This window comes from Rhea americana, unplaced genomic scaffold (assembly GCF_003343005.1).
Source record: "Rhea americana isolate MKP2758 unplaced genomic scaffold, rheAme1 scaffold_5, whole genome shotgun sequence".
NCBI lineage: Eukaryota > Metazoa > Chordata > Aves > Rheiformes > Rheidae > Rhea > Rhea americana.
In genome coordinates this window covers 1,002,573-1,015,573 of record NW_028186645.1, presented here as the reverse complement: position 1 = coordinate 1,015,573, position 13,001 = coordinate 1,002,573, and the positions used below count along the sequence as shown (strand labels likewise).

Genomic DNA, 13,001 nt, shown 5'->3' with positions numbered 1-13,001 from the left:
TTTTTTTTTTTTTCCCCTCCAGGCTGTGTTGAGCCACTATGGCTATGCTGGAGCCATAGATATTTCCAGTGTAGGCACACAGGCATTACTTGCTTAGTCTCCAAGTCCTATGCATGCTAGTAATTTCCAGTATAGTTTCAGTAATAGTTTTCATGCAACCTTTGTTAACTTGGGAGCAACTCTTTTATTGAGCACAGTTGGCATCACCTGTACTGTGAGACATTTAGTGCAACTAGTGTAAAAGCGTGAGAGGTGTCTGGGCACTGGCAGGAAGCTCTGCCTTGAGATCAAATTAATTTTGTATGTACTAGTCTCCAAGGAAGGTGTTACTACTTCTTCTGTCTCATTTCTACTAGCTTTACCAAGAGGGCATGTGATATTTTCTCGATTGTTGTCTTGCGGAAAGGAACTTTTGCAGTGTCTCTTATTGAGYGCATGAAAGCATTCTAGCAAGTCAAGTTGTAAGCTGAGTGTGGACATGCAACAAAAAGAAAAAAAGAAGMAGCAATGACATTATGAATATAACGTGACTGAATAGATAAATTCCTTCACAGAGGGAGGATGCACAGTTCATTTCTGCAGTCAAGTAGTACCTTTAATTCCTTTTATTTTCTTTTTTCAGTTTTGCTATGTAAGTTGCAATGGCAATGTGTGCTATGAACATCTAAAAGATGGATAACTGCAAATATAGCTTTCTTTAGTTCTTTATGAAATTTCCTAAGTTTTTTTAATTAATAAAATAGTATTAAACTTCTGGAAATAGTTTATTTAAAAAAAGAAAAACTAGATTAAAATCAACATCCAGAAGAACCCTAAATGACTTACCAGATGTGCAACTGTAGATTAATGATATAGAGAGGTCAGTTGCTGGAATAGAAAGTCCATGCAGAAAATTGATGTCTACTTGAAAATTTATGAGTACAGTGTGAGACATCGATGTGATTTCTAATGGCATAATTAGAGAGAATGAAATTCTTCACTGCTGCATTAAATTCAGATTAAGTATGTCAGTATCTCCCAGCATGAGACTTAGGGATCTCTGTTGGGTAAAATGATAAAAATCCTAGTGCTTTACAAAAGTGGAATATAGATCTAATTTTTATTATTGTGTATCATGAAGAGTTAGTTGAAATACTATGTATTTATTGACAATAAGCTAAAAACTAAAATAGATTGTGTAAAAAGAGCTGGAGTATCRCATACCAGTTGGTGGAGAAGAACTGGCCCCTAGTAATAACTCTCAGAAAACTTTCTCCTAGAAGAAAAATAGCGTACAGTTCTACATCTTTGCTGCTTTTCTGATTCATTGAAAAATGTATTTATTTATTGTATTTGATATTATATTAGGGCCAAGAGGTCCCAATTAGAAATCAGAGCTTCTCTGTATGAGGCACTGTGCAAACCAGTAACAATGTTATTGTTCCTTCCTTGGAGAGTTTATTGGCTGAGAGTAGAAGGGAAAGATCAAATTTCGGCACACCTTACACCTATTTTTGCATGTTAWCTGTAAGCTGCTGGCAAAATCTTGTGGCTTTGCTTTTACAATGTTAATTCATGCCACTTAATGGTATGTTTCATTTTATGTGTATAGCTAACAATGGTCCTGTGTTTTGTTTTCTGATTACCATCAGTCTAAAAGAAGAGGGTATGAATGTGTTGGTAGCTGATGAATGGTATGTCTAGGACCACAGCCCATGTATTTCAGATTCAGTATGCAGCTTTCCTTTACAAAGTCATAATATTGCAATTGATATATGTAAGCTTGTTTTAAAGCACCAACATAGCAGTAAATARCTAATTTTGAAATTAGGTGGTAGTTTTGAGATGCAACAAAATAAAACCCTAGAACATAATGATTTTGCTAGTTGACTTGTCAAATTGACAGTTTTCAATTAATCATTACAGACTTTCAGTATAACTGAAACCACATGATTAAAAGCAAATGTCTAAAAGGGGAAGTGAAGGCTGCATGAGCCAGAAGGGTTTTCCCCATTGGTGGGGAAAACTGAATCCATACGCCTAACCAGAAAGCAAGTGCAAAATACCTTTGTATTTTCTTGTTTTATACTGCAGAGGTACTTTTTAAAAATTAATTGAATAATTAATTGAAAAAGTATTTTACAGTTGTGTATACTATATGATACTGTACATAAACTATAAAGTTAGATTCGGAATTTAACTGTAACTGGTAGCAAAAGTAGTTTCTTGTCTCTAATATTTCTGTTCTCATTTAAGCTTCACAACTGAATATGAGGTTCTGGCTAAAATTCCTGCTAGTCCAACTTAGCTGTGACAATATAAAATACTATATATTTCTTGCATCAAGTTTGAAGTAGACTGGAGAATGTGATGTTCTTTATAAGGTACTGAGGTGCTTGCAATATCCCTCTTTCAGGGAATAGTAGACTTTCTGTATTCCCTGAATTTACATTCAGGGAATATAAATGAATGTTTCATGACCTTCCAAAATCCAGCAAGCACCTTCAGGATGGATGGCCTATTCAATTTAGTAAGCAAGTGTGGGAATTTTAAAAGTACTTAAGTTCTACTTATGTACTAGTTCTACTTACGCTCTTTAGGACTTGCGCTCCTAAGGATATGGGCACACAAAGCTATTACTAAAGCTGAAGTTACTGTGTGAACTTATAGCCTGCTACTAATGTTGTTTTGTCTGCACATGTGCATACTTTTGCTCCATGTGGAGTATAAGAGAGCTAACATATTTCCTGAGGGGTAAGTTATTTTGCTTTTACCCCTTGATAAACACATGCATGTGGGCAGCCACTTGGTTCACACTGTGGTAAGTTATTGCTGTGCCCATACTGTATTGCTTAAGTACTCTTGAATTAAATCCAACATATGCCACCCCGTAATACTGATACAGAGGTATTCAGAGTATTGTTCTTACGCTGAAAACTTTTTTTTTTAAGGCAAGAGCACATTACCAGTTTCGTTTTTTATAATAATTGTATAGATTATTCTGACAGTGCTCTAATATTATTTGCCAAGTGTTTTATAAATACTTGGGTTTAGCAATGCTTTTAGTTAAGTTGACACTTTGTTTTGCAACTGACGGAAGCTGAGATGTCCAGAGACTTCCCTAAGGCCATATAATAAAGGAGGATAGCTCTGCTGGAGTGTTTGCATAATTTTTTAAATTCTCTGTTTTTAATTCCATCCTTATTCTTTTGAATTTTAAAGGTTTTGTGCTATTAAAATATTTGACCTTAGTGAAACCTGTTTATATTTGAAATAAATCTTGTTATAGGTATATAATCCTTATTTAATTTGCATAATTTGTCTTTTTGATTTTTTTTTCTTTTAACTCTAATTTTTTTAATAAAGCGAGTAATAGACAGTCAAGCAGAGAAACTGAAAGAACTGGACAAAGAAATCCGCCCCTTCCGACAGAACTGGGAGGAGGCTGACAGCATGAAGAGCAGTGTAGAATCCCTCCAGAACAGAGTGACTGAGCTGGAAAGCGTTGATAAAACTGCAGGGCAAGGAGCTCGAAACACAAGTAAGTGTAAGCACAGTGGACTGAAACGCTACACAGCAGTTTGTCAGAGGAAAGATGATATCCTTCGAATGTCACTCCCACTGTTTTTTTCCTGTGGAAACATCAATAATGCTAATTCTTCTGATTCTTAAATAGGAAACTATTAYCACTTTGTTAATGATGTGGGTATCCACCTGAAACCACCTGTTTTGATATCTATTACAGAGGGGGATATTTCATCCAAAGAAAAGTAGGAGGTCTGTTTGCTTGCTGAACAAAATGAAAACTGGAATTTATTAAGATAGGGTAGATCATATTTAAGAGTTCAAACAATCAGGCCAAGGAACTTAGCATTTAAATAAAATCGTGTAAGATAAACCTGCTTTACAAGTGCATCTGCCACCTTGTATTGCATATTGACCAGCATTGCCAGTATGCAAAGAGAAAGAATAATGTATTAACTTTCATGCAAGAGAAAGAAAGGTGATGTTAAAAATGAACCCCCTTCCAAACTGGATGGTTATTCTACATCAGAATGTAGAATGATCTACATCATAATGTAGAGCGTGTAGGATAATACTTGGCTTGAATTTTCTGTTCTGTTATGATCAACTTTAGATGAGACGCAGCATCTCTTTGAGTAACCAGTGGTGCTTCTGAATTTTAGAGTGATTATGTAGGATATCAGACTCTTTCTAAGGCCTCCACTGATGATGATGATCTACAGATAATGCTATTAACTGTTTACTCAAAAATTGTGAGCCTCTGTGGTTATATTGCTTATTATGGTGACTGATATATTTTTTAACAATCTTTAGAAAAAGCACTTTTTTCACACTTATCCTTCCCATTTTCTAATAGGCCTGCTAGAGACCCAGCTGAGCAGACATGATCAGATGCTGAGTGTTCATGATATTAGGCTGGCTGACATGGACCTCCGATTCCAAGTTTTAGAAACAGCCAGTTACAACGGAGTATTAATTTGGAAAATACGAGATTATAAACGTCGGAAGCAAGAGGCAGTCATGGGGAAGACTCTGTCCTTGTACAGCCAGCCCTTTTATACTGGATACTTTGGATACAAGATGTGTGCCAGAGTTTACCTTAATGGAGATGGCATGGGAAAAGGGACGCACTTGTCACTGTTTTTTGTCATAATGCGTGGAGAATATGATGCATTGCTTCCTTGGCCATTTAAACAGAAAGTGACTCTTATGCTAATGGATCAGGGACCGTCTCGACGCCACTTAGGAGATGCCTTCAAGCCAGATCCAAACAGCAGCAGTTTCAAGAAGCCAACTGGAGAAATGAACATTGCATCTGGCTGTCCAGTCTTTGTGGCTCAAACTGTTCTAGAGAATGGAACGTATATTAAAGATGATACTATTTTTATTAAAGTCATAGTGGATACATCGGATCTACCAGACCCCTGACATACGATGGGGGAGGCAGATTAAGCAGAAGACAACTCCGTTTGGGGGTTTTATATCAGTTTGTCTTCAATCAGAGGTTTTAAAGCTCACAGAACCACCTTGTGGAACAGAAGGAAGAGTTTGAAGGCATAACTGCATAGGGTCCAATTGCGAAAGTAGCAACACATTAAGAAATCATACCATGGTATATTTTTTAATAGAACTAGAAACACTTAAGCTCTGAAGAATCATTTATCCCTCRTGAGGATAATGATTATGGTCAGAGGGGATTTTTTTTTAACTTATTAATGCTCAATAGTCAATTGGAGGTGAAAAGACRTATACAGTATGTGCTGAATAAATTACTGACTCTTATTCCTTTAAGCTAGAATTAAAAACAAAAAAGTTCACATGTGGGCTAGCTGGAAATTGTCAGCATGTTAAAAGAAGAAATGATGAAGTAATGTTGCAATTATGGTATTATTTGAAAAACTGAGGTGCAATCTTGTCTGAAATATAGTATATTGTCTTTTTAAGGCCTCATCTGGTCTCTGTTTTAATAATTACTTTGCCAGAAGATCTTGGAAAAGTATCCATGTCTTCTTAAAAGTAACTGAATCAAAATCATATTTTTATTTAAAGTTCTATTGTTACAGAAAACATTTTATTTTAAAACTGTTGATAGACTGATATTTCTTGGAAGAAAAATAGAAGATACCAAACACTGGTTATCACTTGTGATAGGAAAAAAAACTATTCAATTCTGTTATTTCTCGTTAGAAATGTAAACCTACAATATATGTCGTAGTTAATGACACTATTTCAAAATTAAGGAAAAATCACTCATGGATGCTGTGCATCATTATCAGATATATAATTGTTTTCACCCTAAAATAGGGCATTTGTTGAACTTTGGAGTTCTAAACGGAATCCTGTACATTTTTTTAAAGTTCTGCCCCATGCTTTCCAATCAAGCTATATATGTTGCACATTATGCTGTCAGCACTATATAGTATTTTCAGTATTGGGGAGGAGGAGTAGTGCTGAAAAGAAGCCTGTATGTTTGTTCTGTACTAGCAATCATTGCTTCTTAAGGACAAATCAGCAATGTCTTAATGCAGTGATGGTGACTTGCATGCATACATGTGCCTTAGATGTGCTATGCTGCTTATAAACCATAGCTTTTTATTCAGATTAATTCTGATAACTGAAATGGTAGTTTAATTGGACGTCAGGCATAATGTTTAGCCTTATCTTCAGAGCCCTTAGGTATCTTATGATGTGCAAAATAGAAGCCCAAGTCCATTTCTTTTGGTCACTGCAGCTTCTGTGGCTTGGCCATGGCGAAATCTATCTTTAATCAGGTGCTGGAATGTTATGCTCAGTGCTCCTATGGAGCTTGGACTAGACAGTCTCTGTGGCCRGTGAGAAGGAAGGCAACATTTTTCCTCTAATGCCTGTGGTTGGAAAGTAGCATGGCTTTAAACGGACTCATGTGAGAATTCTGTGGGCTGTGAATGTATACGCTCATGGCAGCTTCTCATAGCAGACAAGCATCCTAACAGGGAATGCACAGGCTTCCTTCTTGTAACAGCCTGAACTTCATGGAAAGCATTTGCAAGCCCTGAAACATGCTGATTGCAACTGCTGTGTTCATCTGCTTCTATTTAATAGTCTGTGACAAGCAAATCTAGGGACATACCCTGATTGTGGTGCTTTTTAAAATCCGAGAACCGCTTAAACAGAGCTGACTTGCACCACTGTGTTTCGCCTTTGTGGGCTTGAAAGAAGATGGTGCACCTTAGTCTTTACTATCAGGTTGTGTCAGTTCCTACTTTTTGAGGCGTAGTCACGATTTTTGTCTAAGGTGCAGTTGAATTCATGCCTTTGTATTTCAGCTTGTCTTTGCTGTTGTCTTTTTTGGCTGTGCCTTCACACACAGTGCCTGCAAGAAGTATTTATGATTATACAATGCATGCTAAGTGATCTTCATGGGTTTTCCAGGCACCTGCTAGAATACTGCCTGCTACTGACAGTCAGAGCCCTCAGTAGCAACTTGTCTTCCTGTTCTTGCCTTCCATTGTCCAGGTACTGTATTTCCTTTATGGTACATAGCTGTCAACCAGTGCAAGCTAAAATATGGAGGCATGTGCTGGCACTTCTAGCACAGAAGGAGGACATTCTGCACAAGAGACAAGTATCTATAGATATACCCATGTCTGTATCTCTAGATATAATTATATGGCACTTGCAGTTTTATGCAGGCTGCATAAACAAACCCATCACTTAGGCTTTTGGGCGAAGGTTTGCTCAACTTGTGTCATTTTAATAATTGTGAATGTGGGCAGCTGAGCTTTTGTGTTTGTGCATCACAGAATTTTACTGAAAACAGGATTCCCAAGTGGAAATGTCCAAAGGACTCTCCTCCTATTGCTAATGCATGTCTTGTAAACTTAGATGTTTGGCCATCTCAAAAGAGTTTATATCCTGTTTCTGTCTGGGACTTGGAGGAGAATTCTGGTATAAGCATGGCCCGGCATGTTTTGCAGGTTTCTGACCGCAGTTTCCAACTCCTGTGACAGAATTGTGCTTCTAAATCCAGGCTCTTTTAAAGAGGAGGAAAAAGRGTTTCCAGCCTTTATGATTGAAAGAGGACTTAGAACAAGAGAAGAGTGTAAACTAATAGGGAAGTCTTCCTGAGTCTGCACACAGCCTAAACCAGTAGCTTTAAGAGATCTGAATATCCCCTCTTAGTGGGATATTGACTCAGAAACTTCATAGAGAAGTTTAAATACGAACACTGCTAACTATATTAATGCCGATCACTGTAGCAGAAACATCAGTCACTGTTCTTGTTTCACAGATCTCTATGCTGCTTTCCACATCTCCCAAGTGCCAAAAGCACCAGCTGCCAAAATCTTCAGCTTCACTTGGGCAGCTTTTATAATGCAGTAATGTGCTATCAATATAAAAATATTTTTGCATATATGCTTTTTATCACAGTTAATAAAATGGAGGCCTACTGCACTTATTTTGTAAAACTACATGAAGCTGCCAGAGAATTTCCAGTTTGCCAACCCTGCGTACTGTGAAATCCAGGATCTTGCTACAAAACATAAACACCGCCTGCTGTGGAATACCTGAAGCCTTGACTGTAACACCCCTTTTTCTGCAGAACTAGCAGACCGTCTCTGTACAGTTCTTACTGTGTACATATAAATGGTTTTCCTCTGCTTTCCAGCAAGGATTATGTAGCATTTTGTGAAAACAGGGCCACTGTATATTCTCTAAATTGAAAAGAAAGATGCCTGGTGCTTTACACAACACTTCAAATTATTTAAAACTTTTCCTCTCATCATTGATAACACCCTTTCTTGTTTTCCTGTTTATTCTGACCAGGTATCCAAACTTCTTTAGGGACTGTCTACATAAAGTGGTTCATAGGGCAACAGTCTGCCCCTAGATACGCTCTTGAAACCCACTTTAATTGTGTGGGGTGCCRTGAGCGTATGGGGGTCCCGGAGTATTTGCTTTATCATGAATAGGATTTCTTCAGTGGAACCTCCCCCCCCCCCCCCCCCCCCCCCCCCCCCCCCCCCGCTTAGTAATTCTTAGCAGTGCACAACTGAAGTCTGTTGCTTTAGTGATGACTCTCCAAGTAACGTACATGCCTCTCCCATTTCTAGCTTTGTCTAGGCAGATTCCAAGGTATGAGAAGCTGGATGTTGCCCTTCTTATACACTGTTCAGTATGRGGTGTGCGTATCCTTCATTTAGGAAGTCTGGAATTCTAAAACAGGATGAAACTACTTCAGTGTTTAAAGACCAACCTGCGATCATTATGCACGACCATGTCTGCATTAATTCTCTGATCTTATTAAAGGGGTCTTGTTTCAGTTACTGTCTGCATGGTACACCTTCATGACTTAAGCTGACTTAAGTCAACTGCTGACTTATATTATGCAATGTTGATTTCAGCCTTGTACTGTAAATGTTCTTCACAAAGAGAATGTGCAATAGGAAAAAGCGAAGAGTGGCATAATTTTGATTGAAAATGTTGTGGGTAACGTGCTAGTTGTCTTATAAATATGAAATACAGTTCAATTTACTTTTTTGGTGGGTTTTCCTACATGGAAAAGGAAAGTTGAAGATATGTGCCTGTTTCTGTGCCTGGTGAATTTCTCAAATGCAAAGATAAGAGATCCGTGTTAATTGTAATTTAAGTGTTGAACCCATGTTAGGTTGTGATTGTATTGTTCGTTTTTCTCAGCTTGCCACAATTATGGGTTGTTGAGATCGAGTTTAAAAGCTACCACCTATTTGTATCTGTATTCCATCRTGTGGAATAGGCATTTCACCAACAATGCAGTGGTTTGGGTTTAGGGTTGTTTTTTATTTATTTTATCTTTTTTACGTAATGGTGCTGTTTGGTCTAAGACAGGGGCATCTAGAGAGTGACATGAAAAGTTGCCTGCACCTCAGAAGAGTAAAAAATGTTACTGCAGTATTGATGCCTTGATATGTTTTAACTATGCAAATATACAAATAGGTGAGGGGGAAAAATTCTTGGGTTGCATACCTAGTTTTTTATTTTTTGCTCCTTATAATAGTTGTATATGTGCAGGTGCATACATACACATACACACAGACACACATGCACATATATATGCAAAGGCTTTATGTAGAAGTGATGAAACAAAACCCTAATCCCCCAGGTTATATTTAATCAAGTGGTGCAAACGTAACTTGCTGCTGCTAAGGGAGCATCTGGGCTAAGGGCAAACTTTAGATTCCCATCCTCCAGGTTTGAAGACCTATGTGTGTATACATATATAGCAAAAAAGCTGTTATCAAATGGGAAATGAGCAGTTTGCTTAGCCTCTCTGAAGACCTTGGAATGTCATCTAGGACACATGTCCTTCCTCATACTCAGCTAATTAGGAGATTCATGTATTTTAAACAAATATAGTGATGGGCATCTTGTTAATTGCAGATTTAGTCTTTTTTTAATCTGGGAGCAAAAGTGATAAAAAGCAGCTGGACCTCCTCCTGGAATTCCTATTCTGTTCAGTCAATACCTCTATATTCTGATTGATCCAGAAATCATAGCTACTGCAATAAAAAAAAAAATCAATTCTGGAATTTGGTCTGTCTGAAAATAGTTTTAGTGCTATGTACAGTGTAGTAAACACTTTGTCTCTGCAAACATTCTCTTTTAGCAAGTACTATTTGTCTTTTCTGGAAAAAGGAAATGGAGGCCAAGAAATGAAGTGACTTGCCTAGAGTCACAAATTCCAGGAGTCTCCTGGAGCCAGGGATAAATGAAAGGTTCCAGTTCCCTAGTGTTATGTTACATCACTGGTTTTACTCTTCCAATGTATTTGTCTCTTAAAGGAACTGAAAAGCAAGTTGACATACCTTAAAGACCCACATCAAGACAGTAAGGGCTAGAATTAAATATAGAAGCTGTCATGATTTGGGGTTGTACGTATGTGGTGGCCCAGGCATTGCTAACTACTTAGCTGTACTTCGCACAATTTGCAGAGTGGAAGGCCAGCACAACATGTCTATGTGTATAATAGCAGCAAATGTTGGTGTCCTGCTCTGCTTGCTCAGAACTGGCCAGCAAAATAAGACTCCTCTTACACCTTTCTTAACGGAGCAGAGAGAACAATACCATTTTACAGTGGATTAATCTTGGTTCTACCAGCTATAGTGCAACTGACCCTTTCTTGTGTGTTTGGTTTTTTGTTGTTTTTTCCTTTTCTTTAAACCGAAATATGGAGGGCTTAACTGTTCTTTCCTGCCTTTTAACCCAGGCCTTTGCGGAGAAGCACCAGATAGATGAGGGTAGTGGAAAACTTTGGAATGCTGATTCAGGGACATCCTCTTAAGATTTAGAAGAGCAAAGATGTACAACATGTAAGGGATCTGACTATTCCTAGTTCTCTTCTAATGTATGGCAAGACTGCAGCTTTTGTCTTCCATTTCATGATCTTAGTGTAGATACTTGGCTGTTTGATTTTTTTTTTTTTGGTGGGTTTTTTTTCCCCTCCAAGTTAGGATTAGTTCCTTAGGGTTCAAATAAGTTCTAAATTTCACAGAGAAGCGCCTGAACCAAAATCCTGGATCCAAACATCCCAGATTTTATGTGAAATTCAAATCTGGATCCCAGCTCTGTGGCTTACTAACCTACCTATTTAGGGAAGGATTTGTTGTCTGTATGTAGTGTTTGTGTTTTTGGTCCTTTGGAACTAAGCTTTTAATTTGGTTGCCAGTTCTGCAAGGACTTTTTAACTTCTTAGCAATGCCGGTGTTCACACGCTCCATTGCTGGCAGTGTGATGCGTAGTGATAAAATTTGACTCTGTCTAAGGGTTATTGAGATAAACCAGCATTATCATTCGTAAAGGTCATTTTCTTGCATAGTGTTCTGAGCTTTGAACTTGAATATAGCTCACATTTGAGAGGACACATCTTCCAACTATGACCTGCGTCACTGGCAGAGAGTTGTATAATCTGTACTTGTGGAATGGGAAGGTACAAGCTTCCATTGTTGCTGATGCATCATGTGAATCCAYCTCTTTTGTTTTTCTTCTAGCTGTTGTTTGATTTATATATTTTTTCAGTTTTATAGAAAAAAAATAGGGGAAGTTCAGGATTTTTTCTACAGAGTATAAAACTCCAATGATTTAATGGTGACTAGAGAGCTGTGAAAAATCTCCCATTAGGAGATGGTGGGCTCAGCATAGGTCCATTTCTCTTAGACAAGTAGGATAACCTTTAAGATGCATGGAACAACGTAATAATTGGGACAACTAAAGCTGACATTTGTTTCCAAGAAATTCTGTAAGAAATATCTATGGAAAAGACATCAGTGATCAAGAAAAATGTACAAATTAATGTGTTTAAAACTTGTGTAACCATTTCTTTAATCTCATACTCTTCAGTGAACGGTACACTTGTGTTCAGTTTATGATCAAAAACAAAGACCAAAGAAGGCCAACCTCATTTTATTGTGTATATTCTGCCTGTCTTAATTATCAATAGCTGTAAGAATACAGTGCAAGTGATCTGGTAACCAGTGGTTCTCGTCTTTTTTCTTTTTTTTTCTTTTTTTGAGGAAAAACGACTTTAAAATGTATAATTTATTGCTCAGCAATAACCATGTTGTTAAAATAATAATAAAAAAAGGATTAGCAACATGTCTTAATTTCTCAATAGCATTATTATATGTTGTATTTCAGTTTATTGTATATTGTGTTTTTGTATTTATTTGTGTTTGGAGGTCTTGCTATGTCTTTTTGTGTTTAAATGCTAATGAACAAGGACAGTGTGTAAGAGTGTAGAATGCAAAACTCTGAAATGCTAAACTGTGTTATTAAAGGAAAAATAAATCTAAGTAGGAAATCGTATTTTTTAAAAAAAACTTACTGTGTTGAATTTGAATGACTGATGTTTACTTGCAAACAGGGTAAAAATGGATCCTTTTGCTTCTGTGTACTCACTGATACACCTGGCTATTTAGTGCTTTACACTCATGTGCACCTGATAGACCTTTATTATCTTAGCACATTTTGCCTTCCTATTCACAGGAAACTTGTCTTACGTTTTCACATGGAAAGTAGGATCCTGTTAAGTCTTGGTTAGAATAAACTGTCAATGTCAACAGTCCGTGTGCAAGTAGAGCAGAAATAACTAAAATTATTTTTCTTGCATTTGTATTACATTACTTTCCCAGAAGAGGTGACTGAAGGGAAAAGCTATAGTTTTATTTTCTTAAAAAAAAAAAAAAAAAAAAAATCTACTCCAGTGTTGTTAGTAAATCTTCTGTTCCCAGATGTAAAACTGTTTTACATCATGGGACAGTGTGTTGTAGGTAGAAGTAGTGTAGAGTTTTGAAATCATGGAAGCAATAATGTTTACCACATTTCAGATTCAGTATAGTGGTGAAGACACTGGGGTTCCCAGTGGTGATGTATAAAGTATGCAATTTTCATGAAGTCCACTGGTCTGTTCATCCTTCCATTTTCTGTTCACTCTCTTCCCTGTCACCTCTTTCTTACTGAAGTTCCCATTTTCCCTCTTTCAC

The 13,001-nt window shown here is 37.2% G+C and overlaps 1 protein-coding gene across 8 annotated transcripts in view; it reads left to right on the top strand.

The window, feature by feature from the left end:
* The window catches only part of TRAF3 (TNF receptor associated factor 3), a 69,009-nt gene extending 56,698 nt beyond the window's left edge, over positions 1–12,311 (top strand). For all 8 annotated transcript variants that reach the window (XM_085317410.1, XM_085317415.1, XM_085317408.1 and 5 more), the window contains 2 exons: positions 3,346–3,520; positions 4,361–12,311. In XM_085317410.1, coding sequence (XP_085173536.1) covers positions 3,346–3,520; positions 4,361–4,932 — 747 coding nt within the window. In that variant the 3' untranslated portion in view covers positions 4,933–12,311. The remainder of the gene's footprint in view (positions 1–3,345; positions 3,521–4,360) is intronic.
* The last annotated feature ends 690 nt before the right edge of the window (positions 12,312–13,001 follow it).